The sequence below is a fragment of the Mastigoproctus giganteus genome, chromosome 4 (assembly GCF_048544385.1).
Source record: "Mastigoproctus giganteus isolate SK-2022 chromosome 4, ASM4854438v1, whole genome shotgun sequence".
In the NCBI taxonomy this organism is placed as follows: Eukaryota; Metazoa; Arthropoda; class Arachnida; order Uropygi; family Thelyphonidae; genus Mastigoproctus; species Mastigoproctus giganteus.
Genome location: NC_143578.1, coordinates 110,734,467 through 110,755,521, shown reverse-complemented (window position 1 = coordinate 110,755,521; position 21,055 = coordinate 110,734,467). Strand labels below are relative to the sequence as shown.

The window sequence follows — 21,055 nt, the reverse complement described above, 5'->3', positions numbered from 1 at the left end:
TCTGGATGAAACCACTGCTGGATTCTCTCAGTAATTCTGACTTTGTTTAGGTATACTGATTGTGGCTATATGTTTCAACTATTTATTGCTATTGGTGGCTCTTTGAATAAATAATGATGCTAAATTATTCCAGTTAATGGTGGACAGATGATTTATGACTATTTCAAGTTTTAATTTGATAGAAAATATTAGTCAAAGAGGGAATCAGAAATGTAATTATCAGTTTGCATCCTTGATATCACTGGAATTGGGAAAGCACAGGTGCATTCTTGATATTGGAATTGGGAAAGCATGGGGTGAGTGATTTGATGAAAATGACAAAGAGTTGGGTAGCTTATTGGCATAAAAAAGATGGGGAAAATGATGATTAAAGCTTAAACTTCCCTGATCAGCAGTGTAATATGCATCCCGAGGCCAAAAGAATTCAATATTAAGGTAAACCTTGTACAGCTGTTGCATGTCTTGGGACTGAATATTAAAGTCTCCTCCTGTAAATGTTTTAAGAGCAGAGAGAAGAACATTCTATTCGTGTTCTAAGTAGTCAGGAATGAGATGGAGACCAAAGGAGAGTTATAAGCTCCTGAAAGTTTTATACAAAATACTGCAATTGAACGGAATTTAGCATTAGTATTAGTAGTAGCAAATGATGAAAGGAAGCAAGATTATACAGCATCAGCAAAACACACACACACACACACACACACACACACACACACTACTCACCTCACCTGTCCATCCCATCTAATTTGTCTAATTCTTCCTCCAATTTATTCAAACTATCAACCTCAATACAATATCAGATGGAAACTAATTCCAATAATCAATATCTCTCAGCTGAAAGAAAATTTTCAGATATCTATCTTACAACCATCCCTTTTTCAATTTAAGTCCTTTTATGTGTGTCTAAGCAAGAACTAGATTGCCATCCATTTAATTTACTCAGTCCATTTAGCAACAGCAAAAAAAAAAAAACATACAACCCACTTTAATAGTCCATCCCATTAATAATTTGTCCAATTCTTCCTTCAAATTTATTCAAACCTTCCACTTCCAAAATAACAGATGGAAGTTTGTTCCAACAATCAATATCTTTTGGCTGACAAAAATTTTCATGCATCTATCCTACAACCATCCTTTTTCAATCTATGTTCCTTTATGTGTTGTCCGAACAAGAGGATGCCATCCTCATTTAATTTTAAACACTTCCATCACCCCTCCTCACAGATCCCTAGTTTCCATTCCTAGCTGCAATTTGAAGAACTGAAGCCTTTCTTAGTAAGAACATTTTTGTTTCTCACTAATCTTTCTGCCCTTCTATACATTCCAACACATCAACATTCTATGATGAGATTTACAGACCTGTATGAAGTACTCATGATGCCGGCTAACCACTCTGCCTTATACAACAAGATAATCATCTCCTTATCCTTGCTGGCAAAATTCCTGTATATCATCAACAAAAATCCCACGAGCTGTCCTAGAAGCTTGTTTACACTGTTCAGAGAATTTTATGTCAGACTGTACAATTACCTATAGGTCTTTTTCTTTCTCTATGAACTCAAGTGTCATATACCCAATTGTTAAGTTATTCTAGGATTAGTGCTTCCATATACAGTATCTTGCATTTTTTTGATGTTAAACCTTAATTGCCACTTATTTCTCATCCTATCCAGCTAATTTTTCTAGGTCATGTTGCAACATCACATCATGTTGCAACATGATGTGATTTGTTATTAACCACTCTGCCAACCTTTGTGTCATCCACAAATTCTAACATTAAACTTGATATGGCTTTATCAATATTGTTAATAAATAGTGAAAACAACAATGGGCTTAGCACTGAACCCTAGGGGACTCCACAAATAACATTAGTCCAAGAAGGGCAGTTCCCATTAATAAACCCCTCTTTGCCTACTACCATTCACCCTTTATCCAGAGCAGTAACTTGCCCTGGACGTCACAGTGCTCCAAATTGTATAGCAGTATCTTATTGGGAACAGTATCAAAAGCTTTGTTGAAATATAAGAATATGATGTCAAAATTAATTTTCGCATACAGTTACTATGTCACAGTATGACCAGATTGGTCATTTGGTTCCGGCTTCAAATTAGTTATTGATAATATCGTACCCTTCTATCATTACAGGATGTTTTATTGTGTCTGTTTTTGTTTTGCTTATATACTGTATTTCTACATGTAGCATTTTTTCTTTATAGCATCCATTTACTTTGTAAACCTCTGGAAACTTTCCATGATGGGAATAAAGATTTATTTATCTATTTATTCATAGTTATTATGTTGTTTAGGATAGAGAGTTTAACTAAGGGATACCTTTCTTTAAAAAGCTTAAACAGAGTTCCTGGAGACCAGTTCTTCTGATCTAAGAAGTTATATTAGGTGCATGTCACTAGGAAGGAGTTGTAGGATGGGTGTTTGGTTCTTTAATTTCTTCACATCCACTTCAATCACCTATTCCATCAAGAAGACAGTTTTAATAATATCTGTTTTAGCCTGGGGCTGAGTCTGAATATGAAGTTCCTTTCTTTGGTGTGTGGTTAGTTATTATTTGGTAAATTCTGTTAAGTCATTTTGCTTAGGTAATTGATGTGGGATTCATAACAAGAGTCACATTTGTAGTAATTTGGACTCTAAGGTAGAAGCAACATACATAAATTGGTTACTCAGGCAGTTGTCTACTAGAGGAGCAGCTACTATTCTTTTCAAAAGTGGGGCCTACAATAGAAGCATAATCTATTGTAGATTATGCACCTATTTTAGAGCTTACAGATAGGAGGGTTGAGGCAATGATTCCAGTGAATACGGTGCTGCAGCAATGCAAGGAAATCTCATAAGGTATGCAAAGCCTGTGAATGGGATCAAACTTAGAGTCAGAGGATTCCTTCTTGTTTTAGCAGCAAAGGTCAGCAGATCAGTTTTCTGTGATGCCAGTATGACCAGTGATTTAGCAAAGCCCAATGGTTTGTTTATTTTTCAAGAGTTTTGCTCGGGTGAGCCTGATCTAGTCAATGAAAGGGTTATTGGATCAACAAGACAAAATGCAAGAACTGCATGGAGAGAATCGTGTACACGAAGTTAGCAAGTAATGAGTAGGAGGAGATCATTGAAATCTGTACTTACTTTTACATGAATGAGTTATTATTGATGATAATAACTCACTCATGTAAAAGTAAGTACAGTAAACTCTTGAAAATCTGTAATTCTTCAAAATCTGGCATACTTTACAGCAATCAACATTTTATGATCTAGAAATATTGAGAAGGCAATCCGGTACTGTATCAACGACGATTACATTTATCTTTAAGAATCCACGCAAAATAGTGTAACATTTCTCTCTCTCTCTCTCTTTATAAGACGCTTGAGGACTATCTCATCCTTTAATCTGTCACTGCAGCCAGCAAGATTTAAACTATGTAATGGTGTTAACTGACACAGCAAAACAAACTTGTCTTTGCTATTAGTTGTCCTGATATCGCACCATTTTCAAAGAGATGGTATCTCCAAAAGGTTAATCAGTGATTTGTTTAAAAAATAACTCATTAGATAGCAGATGACCTCTGGTGAAAACACGCAGACAAATCTGTAAAAAACGTAAAAACGTAAAGTAAAAACGTTGTTTGATGTAGCTTCCATACTGTATATGAAATCAGTTTTATAAATTGTAATATAGCTAAAGTTATCTGTTTAAAGCAGTACAATTCCAGGGCAACTGGTTTCAAAGGCTTATATGTTCTGCTGCGAGATACAGATGAAAGGACAAGATAATTATAAATATTTTACAGATGTAAATAAGTTCAGTTGTTTGAGTTTCATACAGTCATTCCCTGCTAATTGAAGTCCTGTTAATTGATGATTCAATCAATTAACACTTGCATATTTACAAATAAAAATTCTCCCAACAACTGTCATTCCTGGTTGATCCAAATGTGTGCGCGCGCACACGCACACACACTGGGATAACAAAAATGCTCTTGTAATAATATTAATTATTTAAATTTAATTCACATGTATGTAGATATGAAGAATAAATTTTAAAAAATGAATAAAAAATTATTTTAAATGTTTGAAATTTGTTCCACAACTTTAGGTTAATCAATCAATGATTTGTTAATTGTCTTTTGATGGAACCAATTACCGTCAATTAGTGGAGAATGACTGTATTCACTGAAACATGTTCTAAAACTGTTCAACCACTAGGTATACTACTTCTCTAAAATCCAGAAAATTTTAAATTCTGCCACCTCTCAAATTATTTTAATTTGAGAGGTGGCATATTTTAAAGAGTTCGTTGTATGATGTTCCTTAAAAAATCTGTATATGAAGGCAAAAACTGGATACCATTATCAGAATCATAATACAGAAAATGGTATGCAACAGGTAAAATATTTAAGACAATAAAACTATCACATGCTTGTCCAATTCTATAGGTGCAACAGATTAAATTATAAGTAGAAGGTCTAAAAGCCGTCACAACCCCAGGACCTGGTGAATGTCATTTTGCTTTGGATAATAAGTCTAAACAGGCATGAACTGTCAAATCCAAGTGATGCTTTCGTAATTTGCTCATTGTGCAGTGTTAGCAGTTTATCTATGTGACTATCTTATTATTTATAAAGTTTATTAGATATTATATTTTATTCCATTTATTATTTTATCTCCTTTGTCTATTAGTTAAAATATGGAAGTGAGAAGCCTGCAATTGAGATATCTGAGTATAACAAAATTACTAGTTGATTACCAAAATAATCACTTTGTTAATGGTCCTTAACAAGAAAAATCAAGTGCTGTTGGTCTATCCTATGACAACTACATTCTGCCCATGTTTCTTTAATGCAAGAGTCTTTTATCAACAACATATCCTGCATACAAGAATAAAAGTTAGTCACACAGAGGCTCCATAAAGTAGGTGGCTGCTACAAACAGAATGGGCCACTCACACATTCACCATTTATTTTTGCTCAGCTCTATCTAATTAAGCTCATATAGCTTATTACAATTTATAATTATTGTATATTTTATTTAGTCACAAAAAATATAATTTTAAAATTTACTTTTTAAGTGTTGAGAAAAGATGTGATATAGGTTTATTAAATCCCTTACTGCAGCCTAGATATGGAAATAACTAGGAGAACAGCAGCAAGTCAGAGTTTCTTCTGTAATGTTAATAGCCCGTTATGGGCTAGGGAAGTTCCAATGAAGTGTAAAAAGCTTATAAATAGGGCATATTTCGTCCGTATATTGACAATGCTGCTGAGATGTGGAGGATGAATAAAAATGATTCTAGCAGAGTCCAAGCAATGGAAATGAAGGTGCTAAGGACTATGCTAGCTAAAACTAAAAGAGATATATAAGAAATACTGATATAAGAATGAATTTGGGAATAGAAAGTCTGAGGGAGAAGATGATTACATCACATTTGCAGTGGTTTGGACACATGAAGAGAATGAACTCTGACAGTTTACCAAGAAGAATGTTTGAAATCAAAATGGACAAGAGGCTGAGAGGAAGACCCAGAAAGAGGCGGAGAGATCAGATTACAGTAGATGTGGAAACAGGGAATTGAGTGGGAGAGAATGATAGCAGACAAGATCAGGAAAGACAGAAAAAGATGGAAGACTTTGACTCATGTGACCCAACCTTAAGTTGGAACAGTGATGAAGATGAATTCCCTTGCTGTGTTCTACGTACTATATTGAGGTAAACTCCTCTTATTATTTTACTAGTGTTTATTTATTTATTTTGAAATAAAAAAAAATCTTATCCTCATGCAATACTGTAATGGCTTCAGAAATAAATATGGTAATTGTGGCTTGACTCTTTGACATGTGTTCAGTGATACACAGGGCAGTCAGCAGACTTTCTGTTGTAAGTTTATAAATCATAGCATTTACTCAAGATGGCTCAAAGTCTGCTGGCGGCCAACATAGAATGCCAGAAAGCACTCATTTGTATACTGAGCATACACTGTGGAAGAAAGCTGCAGAATGAAATTTTTTTAAATTTTAACTTAAATATAATCATATTGGAAGAACTATTTCACCATTTAATTCAACAGATTTACTTGAGGGATAAGTTTTGCACTGCCCGAGAAGAGGAAATGGATTCTTAAAAATATCCTCTATTTAGAGAGCAAGCAAACAAACAAATTCTTACCTTTTCGCCACCCATTGATTCAAACATCTTCTCCAACTGCACTCTAAGCTGCTGTATATTATTCATAAGTATGCAAGCCTGGAATCAGAAAGAGCTTAATTTTGGTTATTATAATAATGTAGTTGAATATAATTTTAATAATTAGTACTTATGATGTTCACTCCAAAATTCTTACCAAAATTTGCATATAAAACAATGGAAGCAAACCATTTACACTATACATATATACATTTGGGACATGTGAATGATAAAATGTTACTGCAGTGCTTAGATAAAAAAAAATTCCTAAGTGGATAAAAAGCCACTCTCACTCTCCTACTATATGGAGATCTCCCCCACCCTATAAAACCCATATCTTTCCTTCTACCCAATGATAGAGGAAATTACAGACAACCCCTGTACAACATGGTACTTCTATAACTGGTTTCGCTCTAATGCCATTGATAAATTGCAGCAATTCTTGTATAACACAGTACTTATATAACACGGTTTCACTCTACCATAGTTAGAGAATTGTGACAAACCTCACATAACATGGTATTTTAGAGCTTTTGTGTGGGGGAAACCCTGCTTTATGTTGGGTATAATTTTTCAATGTTTCCATTATTTTTTGTGAATCCCTGCTGTTGACTTGCTAGTTGTTATGCAAAAAAAAATTATTGGAAAATCCTCATATTTTATTTTGTTGGGAAATCACTGCGTTAGGTTCTGTGCTATTGAACATGTTGAAAAATCTAGATTTCAAAATTTTATTACTATTGGATAATGCGCCAGGCCATCCGAAAGATAAAGTCATCCGAAATGTTGAAGTAATGTTCCTACCATCTAATACAACTTCTTTAAGTCAGCCATCAGATCAAAGCATTATATCTACCTTTAAAACTCATTACACCAGAAAATCGTTGCAATGGATTTTGGATAAAATTCATTCTGAATCTATAGAAGTGATGGAGGCATGGAAACATTTTTTCAATCGTGGACTGTATCGGAATCATAGCTTTATCACTCAAAGAAGTAAAATCGTCAACATTAAATGCGTGTTGACAGAATGTATAGCCAGAGTCAGTTCATTCAGGAAATAAGGTGTGATAGTAAAACTTGCTAAGTCGGTACGAGGAGAAGGTTTTGATGATATGACTACTGAAGACGTTCAAGAATTACTGATAGAAAAAGTGGCTGGCAAAGCAGATTTGGTGGAAATGGCATCGGAGGTAAACCAAATCGATTCAGAGGATAATAGCACAGTGAAAATTTTGAAGTTCCAAATTTTACACTAAAAAGCATATCGGAAGGCATAAATGTAGCCAAGCAATTAGAATCTTATTTTTTTAATGCATATTCTTTGACTGAAAGGAGCATAAAGTTCAAAAAGTAGCTTCAAAAATGCTAAGCTCTATCAAGCAAAAGCAAACAGACCCAGATTACTGATTTTTTTAAAGAGAGCAGAAGATACACAAATGCTGCAAAAGAAAGTTCAGAAGGTGAAGATATTCTGCAACAGAGAAAATGTTTTTGTTTGATTGTGCTTAGCAGCGATGAAGAGGAACAAAATTAAATAAACGTACATTATCTGATATATATGTATCACAGTTTGTAAGACGTTTGTTCAGTTATTACTATGTTTAATGAAAAGTTTCTGATAGTTCAAAAAATGGTGTATTTTTGTTATCTTTTGCAGAATGTAACTCTCCTTTTTATACTGGTTCTTAGTCCCATATAGCACGGTTTCACACAAGATTTTATAGGAACCTAACTACAGTATTATACGAGGGTTACCTGTATAGAAAAAAAAGTAAATTAAATTCTGAGGGGACAAGCTATCTTCTCCAGCAGGTCCAATCTACAACACAGTTTATTATGTATACTGCCAGTATGAGAAACAATACATAGGCAGATTGAATACTAGTTGACTAATCTTAATATGGTCTGTTTTCTTTTGTCTGTACACAGGAAGATTTGTTAAGGTTGTTTGCTGTATGTTCACAGGCTGATTTGTGTGTTGGGCAGGCAGAAAAACCCACTAGCTAATTACAACCCCCAGTTCAAGAGGCCTAAGAATTGCACCAGTTTCAGATGGGAATTGAATGCAATTATCATTAAATCGATGGCAAGCACAATGTAATTAAACAGAGTCTCATAATGGATGATATATTCTCTTTTGGAGTGAATATTATAGCCGACAGCTGGCTGGCATGGTGCCTGATGTTTTTACTTTTTTTTCTAATGACAAACTTTATAGTCAATTCATATAGTATTTAAGTCTTTTTTTTTTTTTTTTTTTTTTTAATTCCACATTTCATAACATTTTATTTTATGCTATATCTGTTGATATAGTTTTATCTTAACTCTCAAATTCCGATCACTATTCTAAGCCCTACACAAATTCATGTTCATAGTTACAAAAAATAAGCTTTTCAGGGAAAAAAAAAAAACTATTTTCATATCGAGTGCCTGCTATTTTGTTTGCTCTCCTATTACTTTCCTAAATTAAACACATTTCATGCAACATGACTAAGCAATATACAGTCAATCTTCTCCAACAAAATAAAACTTTTTCTTGTAGCAAAGTTTTAAGATTTTAAAACATTAAAATTGTCAGGCAAATTAGTGACCACAGTGCCTTTTCATAGTGATTAGATAAGGCTATTCATATATTATAGCTTAGAAAGAAAGCCAATTTTCTCTAGTCATTTTTTATATTTAGTTTTGACTAAACTTTTTTTTTTTTTCATTTGGATCACTGAGTGGCACTGCTCTTGTTTCCACACAGTGTGGTGGAAATAGATGTGGTAATCTGGGAAACAATGAAAATATCCCAGGCCTTAAAAAAAAAAAAAAAAAATCACATAACACGAATGGCTTTACCTGCTAGGCCAAATGCCTATAAATAGACACTGAAACCTTCATGGCTCCACCTTTCTGGATCATACACTCCAACACTGAAAACCCAATTGGAAAACTATTCCCCTCACCACCACCTACAGTTCAAAATGAATTAGAGAGCATAGTTTGCTTTCACAAACCCGTAAAAAGACTTAGATTGGGAGATTTGTTTTTTTTTTTTTTTTTCACAGACAAGTGCTTACAGTTAAGATTTCAATTCAATAGCATTTTAAAGTAAATTCTTTGCAGAGTTAGAGTAACACAGGTCCAACAAAGAAGCAATCTCTGATTGGGATCTGTTAGATGTATTTGAAGAGATATTACATGAGGATTAAAAAAACAAACAAACAAAAAAAAAACATTAAGATTAAAAGAATATCCACCAAAAAAGATGGCATCTTTGTCCCAAATTTTATAGCCCTTTAACACACTGCAGTACTGAACTTCCATCAAACTAGAGGGGGGAAAAAAAAATCTGGAGGTAATTGTAGTCAGATATGAAGTTTTCTGAGCAGTGCATATAGGCTGCCAGAATGGGGTTTTATCAGTGATATACAGGAATTTTGCTAGCAGGGATAAGGAGATGGTTATCCCATTGTACTTCAATTAGCATTTCTCAGCCCATCTGCCTAATTTTTCTAGATCTTGTTGCAGCAACATACCTTCATTAAAGTCATTAATCCTCTGTGAAGCACACCATTAATATATATAGAAAACAACAATAGGCCCAGCACCAAACCCTGTGGGACTCCACTAATAATGTTAGTCCAAAAGGAGCAGTGTCCGCTGATAACCACTCTCTGTCTTCTCTTCTTGATATAGCATAATCATTAGCAGAGGCATACAATGCAAGAAAGCAAGCTTATGCAGCATCAGTCAAAAAAAAAAAAAAACCCTCCCATTTCACCTCTCCATTCGTTCCAAATGCCTGTCCAGCTCAGCCTTAAATTTATTTAGGTTATCAACTTATACTACAAAAGATGGAATTCTGTTCCACAAATCAACTACCCACTGGCTAAAGGCAAATTTCTGCACATCTATTCTACAACTGTCAATTTGAATCTATGTCCCTTCAAGTTTTTATCTGAGCAAGAGGAAGAATCCCATCAGCATTGAGCCTGCTCATCCCATTCAACGCCTTATACACCTCAATCAGATCACCTTGCAGGTGCCTACTCTCCAGGCACTGCAATTTGCAGAACTTAAGCCTTTCTTGCTAAGAGCATCCCTTTGTTCCCCACACCAATCTTGTTGCCCTTCTTTGTACTCGTTCTAGCAACTCTACATCCTTCCTAAAATGAGGACTCCAGGCATGTACACAGTACTCTAGGTGTGGCCTGACCATTGCCTTGAATAACGGGATAATCACCTCCCTGTCCCTGCTAGCAAAATTCCTATATATCATTGACAAGACTCCATGACCTGCCCTGGCAGCCCGTCTGCACTGCTCAGCGAACTTCATATTTGACTGCACAATTATCCCCAGGTCTTTTTCACTTTCCACTTCCCTGAGTGTAGTACCACACAGCTGGTATGTTTCTCTTGAGTTATTGCTACCCATATGCCTCAACCATCCCTTTATCCATAGCAGTAACTTTCCCTTAATGCCACACTGCTCCAATTTGCACAGCGGTCTTTTATATGCAACAATATCAAAAGCTTTCATGAAATCCAAGTATACAATATCAAAATTATTTTTTGCATCTAGTTCCTTTGTCATTGCATGTATTCAATAAAATTGGTCAGAGAAGATCTCCCCCTTAACAAACCCATGCTGTGACTATAAGTATTACTGCACTCCTGTTTAGATGGTCCTGCATCACTCCTTTAACCAGTGACTCTATTATTTTCCCTGGAAGAGAAGTCAAGCCAATAGGCCTGTAATTACTCATGTTGCCCCTTGATCCCTCTCTTTGAATTTGGCATGCATTTGCACATCTCCAGTCCATAGGGACCTACCCTGAATCCAAAGATGCTCCTTATAATTATGGCTAAGGGTTTGCTTACCTCCTTTGTTGCCTCCCTTAGTATAATTAGGTAGATCCCATCCACCACGGGTACCTTTTTTATGTTAAATTTGACAATTTCTATTCCACTTATGCTCTTAGTTATTGCAAAATCATTCAGCTCCCTGTTAGAGTTTGATAAACTTCTGGCATCCACTTCCCATTCATCTTTGGATAAATTTTGATGAAACTCCAGAAGTTGCTCTAAGGCATTCAATTGGCTTTAATTTCATCTATGGAAAAGATTAAATTGAGCAAGGTGTCAAGGTCCGAAGCATACTGTACAATATGTCTTCTCCAATTACACTACCGGAGATAAACAACTACTATACTGCACAATACATTTTTCCATTGCAGCAGTGCTCTTTATTTGGAGTAGTGCATGCCAATATGAGACTGATGCATTAAGTAGCAAACCTAGTTTGCTCGTAGCTATGCACAGAGAGAGGTGATGCCTGACATGTACATATATCTCTATACATATCTTTTATAGCTTGAGGATTTTGCCCTAGGTTTAACTATGCATGTATTATGTTATTCAGTGTCATCAAATTGGGATCTAAACTCTATAGAATTTCTATAATTTTGGCTTTAAGCTCACATTCTTCTCAAATTTTGTTCAAAGAGTATGCCATCCTACTTCAATTTTCAAAACTACCTTAAATATAAAAATAGCTACCATGACCTGAAACACCATTGGCATATGGCAGCATATCTCATTGGAGTTTCAAGAGAATCTGTATATACTGTTGTCACTTGTTGATACTGGATTGAAACAACTTTCAAATTGTACATACCATTGTATACTTGCAAAAGAGTTGAAACTCTTTAAATTTAATGTTATTTTATTAATAATGTACAAAGTTCTAAACACTGATGCAAAATTCATGAAATTGTTTTATTAAAAATGCAAATTCAAATAAAGTTATAAAAATTTCAAAGTTAAAAGGCATTAAAGCCTAGAACTCACTGTTTTTTCTTGGCTGACATAGTTGGAGAATTCCTTCTTGACGATATCTGCATAGGCTGTTAGCACCTTTACAATAGTCTTTTTTTGGGGGGAGGGAGTATAGAGAAGGGAAGAAATAAAAACATGTTGAAGTAATTTTCAAACCAAAATAATGTTTGAAACAATATAATTGTACTCCATGCCAACAGCAATCAACATAATTAAATAAAAACCAGAGTAAAACTAGAAAAAATTTAAAGTAAATATTTTAAGTAAAAATTTTACATTTTAAAACATTTTATTTTTGTTTCAACACAATGTAATTTTTAAGTTACATGCAAAGCAGTAACATGAGTTATGGTTTACTGTGAGTATGGTCTATTATGAAAAATCTGCTGTAAAGAGCAATAGATTAAAGATTAGCATGATTAATTGGTTCCGCGAAAATGGCACGATATGCGAAACTGCGTTAATCAAAGTTAATAATCAATACAAAACAGCCTAATTCGTTCCAAGACCTACAGTATACCAATCAATATTTTTAAAAATATGTTTTATTATGGCAATTTAATGTACAGCAGTATAAAGCAAAGGATAATTATAAATATTTGCAGTACAGTAATCAAAAGTTTATTGAAATTAAAAAATTACAATATATAACTCACTTTATTTCTTTGTAAAATATTTCAAAAGACTGGTTTGTGCAGACTTTTCTTTCTTTCTTTCATCATAAATTTGCTTGTATGGATACAAAGCTTTTCAATGTTCCTGCGAATTTGCATACTGTGCTCGATATCTGGGTCTGCATCCATGATTAGTTGCATCCATGATCAGGAATATTTCAGCTCCGCGAAATATTCCTGAGGCGCCTCCGTAGGTGGGCAGGAGCAGCAGTGAGTAGCACACGCTTCTTGATTAGACCGGGGTTCGAGCCCGTGACCACCAAATACGGAGGATGCGAAAAGGTTAGGGAATGACCACCGCATATCCCCAGAGCAATATGGCCTTAGTTGCTAATGCTCCTAAAAACAAACAACAGCGAAATATTCCTTCAAGTTCTTTTAATGTTGACTTCTTTTCTGAATTTTTTCCCTCACAAATTTCCACCTCGTCATATGCTCACTGTTAATCAATATTAAGGAGGTCAGAATCACTTAATTGTTCTGAATGTGATTCCAGCAATTCGTGAACATTACTGTTGTCGATTTAATCGAAGCCTAGATCTCTTCCAATATTCGCTATTTCATCAATAACAGTGTTGACATGAGTGAAACTACAGAAATCATTTGCGCAATGTGGCAAAATATGCTTCCAGACTGCTCTCATATTGCTGGATGTTACTTCGAACCATGAGTCATGAATATTGTTTATTGCTTTCCTGATGTAATTTCTCCAAAATTCAACTAAAGAAATTACACTATCTCCAGTTATTGCTTCAATTGCTTGCACAAATGTTCTGCATAAATAATAGGCCTAAAATGTAGAGATTATACCTTTATCCATAGGCTGTAAAAGACTTGTCGTATTTGGAGGAAAAAAAATAACTTTCACGTTTTCACACAAATCAGAAAGTGCTGGTAGGTGGCCTGGGGGAATTGTCTAAAATTATAAAATTTTGAATGCAAAAGATTATTTTCTTCACAGTAGGCCTTAACTTTCGGACAAAAATAGCTAGTGACTCACTCTTCAAATAAAGCTTTGGTGACCCAAGCTTTTCTATTAGAGTGCTAAAAAACAGGTAGGCTTGCTTTATTAAAATCTTTACCGAAAGATCTGAGAGTTTCATTTCTATAGATAACCTTGAGTTTTAATTTCAAATCTCCTTCTGCATTGCCTCCCAATAAAAGTGTTATTTTATCTTTGGAAACTTTATAGCCTGGTTGAGCCTTTTTTTTTTTTTTTTTTGCTAGAAAGGTATTTTTTGGCATTCGTTTCCAAAAAAGGCCTGTTTCATCAACATTAAATATTTGTTGATCTGCGTAGACACCGTAATCAACAATTTTCTTTAAAATTTCGGGATATTTCGCAGCTGCATCTTTATCTGCACTTTCCGCTTCTCCAGTCAATGCAACGTTATGCAGTCCTGTTCTTTTCTTAAAACTTTCAAACCAGCCTTCACTGGCAGTGAAATTTTCTTCCGTTTCCACTTCAATCACTTTTTCTTTTGAAGAACTTGCTTGAACATTTTCTTCAGTTACCGCTCTACCAAAGTTTTCTGTTGTTGACTTTTCCTTTAACATTGATGCTGCTGCAACAGGATCTGGAAAGGTTGAGCAGATGGGCTGAGTGGTGGCAAATGAAGTTTACCATTGACAAATGTAAAGTACTATATATGGGAAACAGCAACCCCAGAGCAACGTGGTATCAACTCTGTGGTACTACAAAGGGTACTAGGAAAGTTTTGCAATATGACGCAACAATGAATCACAGGAAGCTGCTTGTTGCTGCATGTTGAGACATGTTCATACGTGCATAGTAGCCGCTGCGCCAAGTCGATGGGCTCAGTTATTCATTAGTAGTGAGAGTGTAAAGTGCTTGCGATGGCATCGTGGTCACGAAATGAGATAAGGACAGTTTTGCGGTATAATTTCGTGCGTGGTTTAACCATAGACCAGTGCTTAGAAGAAATGACTCTTGCACTAGATGATGATTGTCCACATCGTACAATGATATTCAGGTGGTATAGAGAATTCCAAAGGGGAAATTTCACTCTGGAGGATTCTGAGAGGCCGGGAAGGCCACGAACGTCAGTTACGGAGGAAAACGTTACTGCTGTGAGGAAAATGCTTGACGAAAACAGGCGAGTGACCTACCAACAGATAGAGATACTTTGGGCCTAAATGCACCAGCAATTCGTTCGATTCTGCAAGATCATTTGCACGTGAAGAAACTTTGTTCTCTCTGGGTGCCGCATCAACTGACTGAAGAGCAGATGACACGACGTGTGACTTGGTGCCGGGAGATGTTAAAAAAGTTTGATAAAGGACAATCTCGGTATGTGAACAACATCGTGACAGGTGACGAGACTTGGCTGTACTATTACGATCTGCCGACCAAGGCTCAAAACAAAGTCTGGGTCTTTGATGATGACGACACACCCGTAATTGTCAGAAAATCCCGATCTGTAAAGAAGAAAATGATAGCTGTATTTTTAAAATCGAGTGGAATTGTGGAACGTGTCGTTTTGGACACGCAGAAGACAGTTACAGCTAAGTGGTATACTGAACAATGCCTGCCTAAAGTCATTGGATCTATGAAGAACCTGCGGCCAAAGTCAAGAATGGACACCTGGTACCTCCATCACGAAAATGCTCCAGCCTACCGCGCCAAAGCCTGCACCGAATATTTGACCACGACAGGACTGAAACTTCTCGAGCACCCTCCCTACAGTCCAGACCTTGCTCCCTGCGACTTTGCACTGTTCCCGCATGTGAAAATGAAGCTAAAAGGGAGGCAGTTTTCCAGTGATGAGGACCTTCTACGGGCTTGGGACAACGAGTGTGCTTTACTCCCTAGTGAAACTTGGCAGAACTGGTTTAAAGATTGGTTTCGGAGGATGGAGAGGTGTATTGAATGTAGAGGAAATTACTTTGAAAAAATTAAATAAACAAAGCTGTATTGCAAAACTTTCCTAGTACCCTTTGTACACTGACAGTGGTAGAGAATGAAAGGGACCTGGGGGTGGTTGTGCAGGCAGATATGAAGTTCTTTGAGCAGTGGGGCTGCAAGAGTAGCTCATGGTGTATTGTCAATGATATATAGGAATTTTTCTAGCAGAGATAAGGGGGTGATTATTCCCTTGTATAAGGCAATGGTCAGGCCACACCTTTGTATACAGGTCTGGAGGCCTCATTTCAAGAAGGATGTAGAGCTGCTGGAACGAGTACAGAAAAGGGCAACAAGATTAGTGAATGAAACAAAGGGGTGCTCTTACGAAGAAAGGCTTAAGTTTTGCAAATTACAGTGTCTGAAGACTAGGCACCAGCGAGGTGATCTGATAGAGGTGTATAAAGCCTTGAATGGTTTGAGCATGCTCAATGCTGATGGAATTCTTCCTCCTGCTCAGAATAATCACCTGAGAAGGCATAAATTCAAATTGAGGAAAGACAGATGTAGGATAGACGTGTGGAAATTTACCTTTAGCCAGCAGGTGGTTGGTTGGTGGAACAGACTTCCATCCCTTGTTGTGGAAGTTGATAGCCTAAATAAGTTTAAGGCTCAGCTGGACAGGTATTTTGAACGAACAGAGGGGTGAAGTGGAAGTGGGTTTTTTTTTTTTTTTTTTTTTGGCTGATGCTGCATAAGCTAGCTTTTTTGCATCAAATGCCTCTACTAATGCTAATGCTAATTGAAAAATACTCAAGGCTTTTGTTTTTATGGTCATTGTGCAGATTGGAATTCTTTTTTGATTGCAGTCTTCTATCCAAATGGCTAAAAACCGTTCCATCTCAATCATCGTAACACTTCTATTTCTTGTGGTTTGTGTGCATGCTGACGATGAGGCAAGCTTACCTTTTTCCTTATATGCACTGGCTTTACTTGAAATCATCCGAACCGTTGATTCAGGCATTCCAAGATGTCGAGAAATTTGTATTTTACTCTCACCATCTTTAAATCTTTTTATGACTTCAATTTTTTCATCTAACGTTATCACGTTTCTTTTCTTTTTACCAGAGGCACTATCAGATACACTTTCCCTTTTATCCATAGTTAATAATTACGTAATATATAAAAAAATTTAATAGAAATTAATGTAATTAATTAGTGTGCACAGCATATGTTTCTATAATGTTCTCTAATGTTATGCATACTTTAGCAGTATATTTACATTCGTAGCTTAGTACTGACTTTCATAGCATCACCAGCTTCAGTTTCTTTAGGCTTGTTGTTGTTGTTATTATTATTATTTAGGAGCATTAGCAACTAAGGCCATATTGCTCTGGGGATATGCAGTGGTCACTCCCTGACCTTTCCGCATCCTCCGTATTTGTTGGCTCATGGGCTCGAACCCCGGTCTAATCAAGAAGCATGTGCTACGCTCTGCTGCTCCTGCCCACCTGGCTACGGAGGTGCCGTTTCTTTAGGCCAAGCCAAAATTACCGTGCTAATTGAAAATTGGTAGCTAAATATAAAATGCACTAATTCGAGTCTCACGCTAATCGAGGGATTCCTGTATTTCTGTTTTGTCTTGGCACATCATATATATTTTAAAAACCAGGGCATTGAATCACAATGTTTACTGTAGCGCAACTTTTAGCTTATGGTAATAATTAAAATATTATTTGCTATTACTTTACTTTTCAGTGGTCACTTGAAGCTGGAAATGATTTTATTGTTGTAATCTAATAGTACTAATATGTAAAGCACTTCTTCGTGCTTCAATTAATTAACTTTTAGTAAAAATGAATATAAATTGCTTTCTTTAGTGCATTTAATTTTGGCAACTTCATTTTTGTTATAATTACATTACATTGCTAGTTGAAAGTTGAACACTCTTGAAAGATGCTTTGGTGATCTGAGAAGCTGGTTATTGTGAATGTCATTTAGCCACGGACCTATATCAGTCTCAAGCAAAGTGCTGACTGACAGATGTCACACTCTCTAAGCTTATTACACTGTCACCTACTTCCCTGAGCAACCCCCCTTTATGCAGTAAGGTTCAAGCGCCCCGTGTCGAGCATGCTGCTACCCACACCCAACTGCACCATCCAGCTGTATAGTGAAGTTGGGTGTGGATAGTACAGTTGGAAATATGATTCACCAAGCACAGAATGGGGAGTGGGAACAGGTGTTCCCACTCCCCATTCTGTGCCCACATCAGCTGCAACAGCCTAACCATGCTTAGTGCAAGATTAATTGTTAATAATGCATTAAATGGATTGTGCAACTCCCCTATTTCTCTATAGTGTTCTCCACAGTTTCTGCCTGTTGCCACCACCCTTTGCAGTTCTGTATTACATGCCTGTAATCAGTATATCTGCCAGGGGCAAAGGTAGATCTGCTAGAGGCAAAAGTAGTTGATGTTGTACAGCAGATATGATCTTTTAAGAGCACAAAAGGTGATACTGTTGGCATTAATGATATTAAGTGTTGTAGATTTATTCAACAAGTAAGGGTAAGGTTGGGAAAAAGTCAAGTTAGGATTTGAAAGTGTCTGCAATTCTTCCCATACACGACAGGAAGGAGCACATGTTAAAAACCTTGTCAATCAATTTGGCCCTGGAGAGACTGTGTAAGGCTCATGGGGTAGAATTTGTCATAGAGTGGTCTGTACTAGTTAACAGGAGAGACTGCTTTTACAGGGATGAGATATACTTGAATAGAAGGGGTGCAAGAATGTTTGCTGATGCTATCGAGCCAGTGATAGGTGAGTTGGAAAACTTCTAGGGGCTCACATCTGGTGAGTATGGGCTTGGCACACTTAGGGTTCTGAGCTGGATATCATCATTCTTTTTCTGGTGATTCCCTTCTACTTCTCTCTCTCTCTCTCTCTCTCTCTCTCTCTCGGGGTAATTCAGAAAAATTTTTTTTTGGCTGGTGCAGCATAAGCTTCAGGCTTCCTTTTTTTTTTTTTTTTTTTTTTATGTGAAACTCAAACACGAGAGGTATTAGAACCTATAGTACTTAGTACCGTGCTTGGATTGGAGGTTGAGAAGACGAAAGAAGATATTTGTTGACATTGGACTTGAACTTCTGTAGATTGTAATTTTCAGGAAATACGTATGAAGGAAGGTTGTTCCAGAAAACGGCAGTTGAATGAATAAATGAGGAAGATGAAAAGTTGGTTCTGTGGGTTTGAAGTTGAACAGTAAATGGATGTTGGCTGGTGGCGGCACGTGTTCGGACTGTTTTGAAAGAGAGAGCGGGAATTATAGAAGCCAATTCAGAAGAACAGTGCCCATGGAAATATCTGTAGAAGAGGCATGCAGCAGAAACAGTATGTCTATGAGAAAGCGAGTGGAGAGACTCTGTTAGAGATGAATCATTAATTAACCTAACTGCCCTCTTCTGAATGGAATCAAGAAGACTGAGAGAGGTTTTGGGGGCACCACCCCAAATGTGGGAACAATATTCCATGGCATGGCAGGGCAGATTTGCGATTTATACAGAGTGAGCAGCTGTTTGGAAGAAAAGTAATGCCAAGAGTGAAAGAGAAAACCAAGTTTTTTAGATGCAGAGGAAGCAATATTTGTAATGTGCTTGTGCCAAGACAGATTAGAAGTCAGGGTAATCCCCAAAAGAGATATATCCTTTTGCCTAGAAATTGGAGTGTCACTAAAGATAAGCATAGGAGCAGAAGAATCCTTTTTGCGAGATATAAGACAAGACTGAGTTTTAGAAGGGTTGAAATCAACTAAGTTGTCTTTGCCCCACTGGAGAATTACCTGAAGATCGGCATTTAAGGAATTGGTAGCAGATTTTCGAGAAGTTGAAGCTGATTGAGCAGGGCAAGGTTTCTCAAAATAGAAAGTTGAATGCAATGTGCTATCATCGGCAAAACTATGGATAGGATTTCTAGTCAATGGAAGAAGGTCATTGATATACAAGAGGAAAAGAGTGGGGGAAAGAACTGAACCTTGGGGGACACCGGCATTAGTGGAGAAGTTAGAAGACAGAGAGCCATCTACCATCACCCTCAGTGAGCGATCAGAGAGAAAACTGGATAACCAATTACTAAAAACAGTTGGCAAACCATAAGATGGAAGCTTGTTTAGAAGACCTTTATGCCAAACACGATCGAAAGCCTTTGAGATGTCAAGAGCAACTACTTGTGTTTCACCGAACCTTTCCATTGAAGTAGTCCATAAATGGGTAACATAAGCCAGAATATCACCAGTGGATCGACACTGACGGAATCCATACTGGCGATCGTTGATCAGACGGAAGGTTTCTAGGTAGTTTAAGAGATGGCGGTTAATTGATTTCTCCATTACTTTAGAAAGAGTAGAAGTAATTGCAATGGGACGATAATTGGATGGGAGGGATTTGTCACCCTTTTTAGGAACTGGCTGGATATGAGCAAATTTCCAAGCAGAAGGAAAAACACCTTTGGAATAAGAAAGTGAAAAAAAGGCGGCAAAGAATAGGAGTAAGTTCAGGAGCACAGATTTTGAGAACAAGTGGAGAAATACCATCAGGACCTGGAGCTTTCTTAGCATCAAGATTCATCAAAATCCTTCTGATATCCTTCTGACGGAAGACCACAGGAGGCATTGAATGGACCGTGTTGGGAATGGTGGGAGGTGTTTTACCAAATTCGTTAATACATGAGCTGGAAGAAAAATGGGATGCTAGCAGGTCAGCTTTATCATTGGCTGAAGTGACAACAGAACCATCTGGTTTGGACAGAGGTGGAAGCAGAGATGGGCAAAAGTTGCGGCCAATAGCTTTGGCAAGAGACCAGAATGCTCGGCTACCATTAGGGAAGGAAGCAAGTTTTCTACTCTTAGCCTGTTCAAACTCTAGTTTTGACTGATTAATAACTGCTTTACAATTGTTGCGAGCTTTGGTGTAGGCAGAAAATGAAACTGAAGAATTAGAAACAAGCCAATTACGATATGCAACATTCTTCTCTTGAACAGCCTTAGCACATTTATTGGAAAACCAAGGTTTAGATAAAGGACGAGATTTTAAAGTGGAGTGTGGGATAAAGGATTCCATTCCTGCAAGAATAATTTCACTGACACGATCTGAGCAAACGTTGACATCAGGAGTTTTGAAACAGTAATCCGACCAAGGAAAAGAAGAAAAGAAGTCTCGCAGGTCATCCCATTTTGCATTCTTGTAATGCCAAACAACACGAGGTTGGGAATAGCCATGAGATAAAGGTTCCATTGGAGAAGAGACAATCACCAAGTTGTGATCTGAAGTGCCTAAAGGACCTCTCACTTCAACCGTGTACTTAGAAGGGTTGTTTGTGAGAAAAAGATCAAGCGTATTGGCTGTATGATTCGGATTGTCCGGTATTCTTGTAGGTAAATGAACAATCTGTGCTAGGTCATTAGTAATTGCAAAAGCCTCAGCATCTCGACCTGCTGGGTCGGTG

At 36.8% G+C, this 21,055-nt stretch overlaps 1 protein-coding gene across 1 annotated transcript in view; it reads right to left on the bottom strand.

Moving 5' to 3' along the window:
• The window catches only part of unc-13 (protein unc13 homolog), a 1,321,962-nt gene that overhangs the window by 186,617 nt on the left and 1,114,290 nt on the right, over positions 1 to 21,055 (bottom strand). Inside the window, exons 33-34 of the mRNA XM_090372343.1 lie at positions 12,031 to 12,108; positions 6,172 to 6,249 (exon numbers count right to left, since the gene is read on the bottom strand). Of these exons, the coding sequence (XP_090228469.1) occupies positions 6,172 to 6,249; positions 12,031 to 12,108 (156 nt within the window). The remainder of the gene's footprint in view (positions 1 to 6,171; positions 6,250 to 12,030; positions 12,109 to 21,055) is intronic.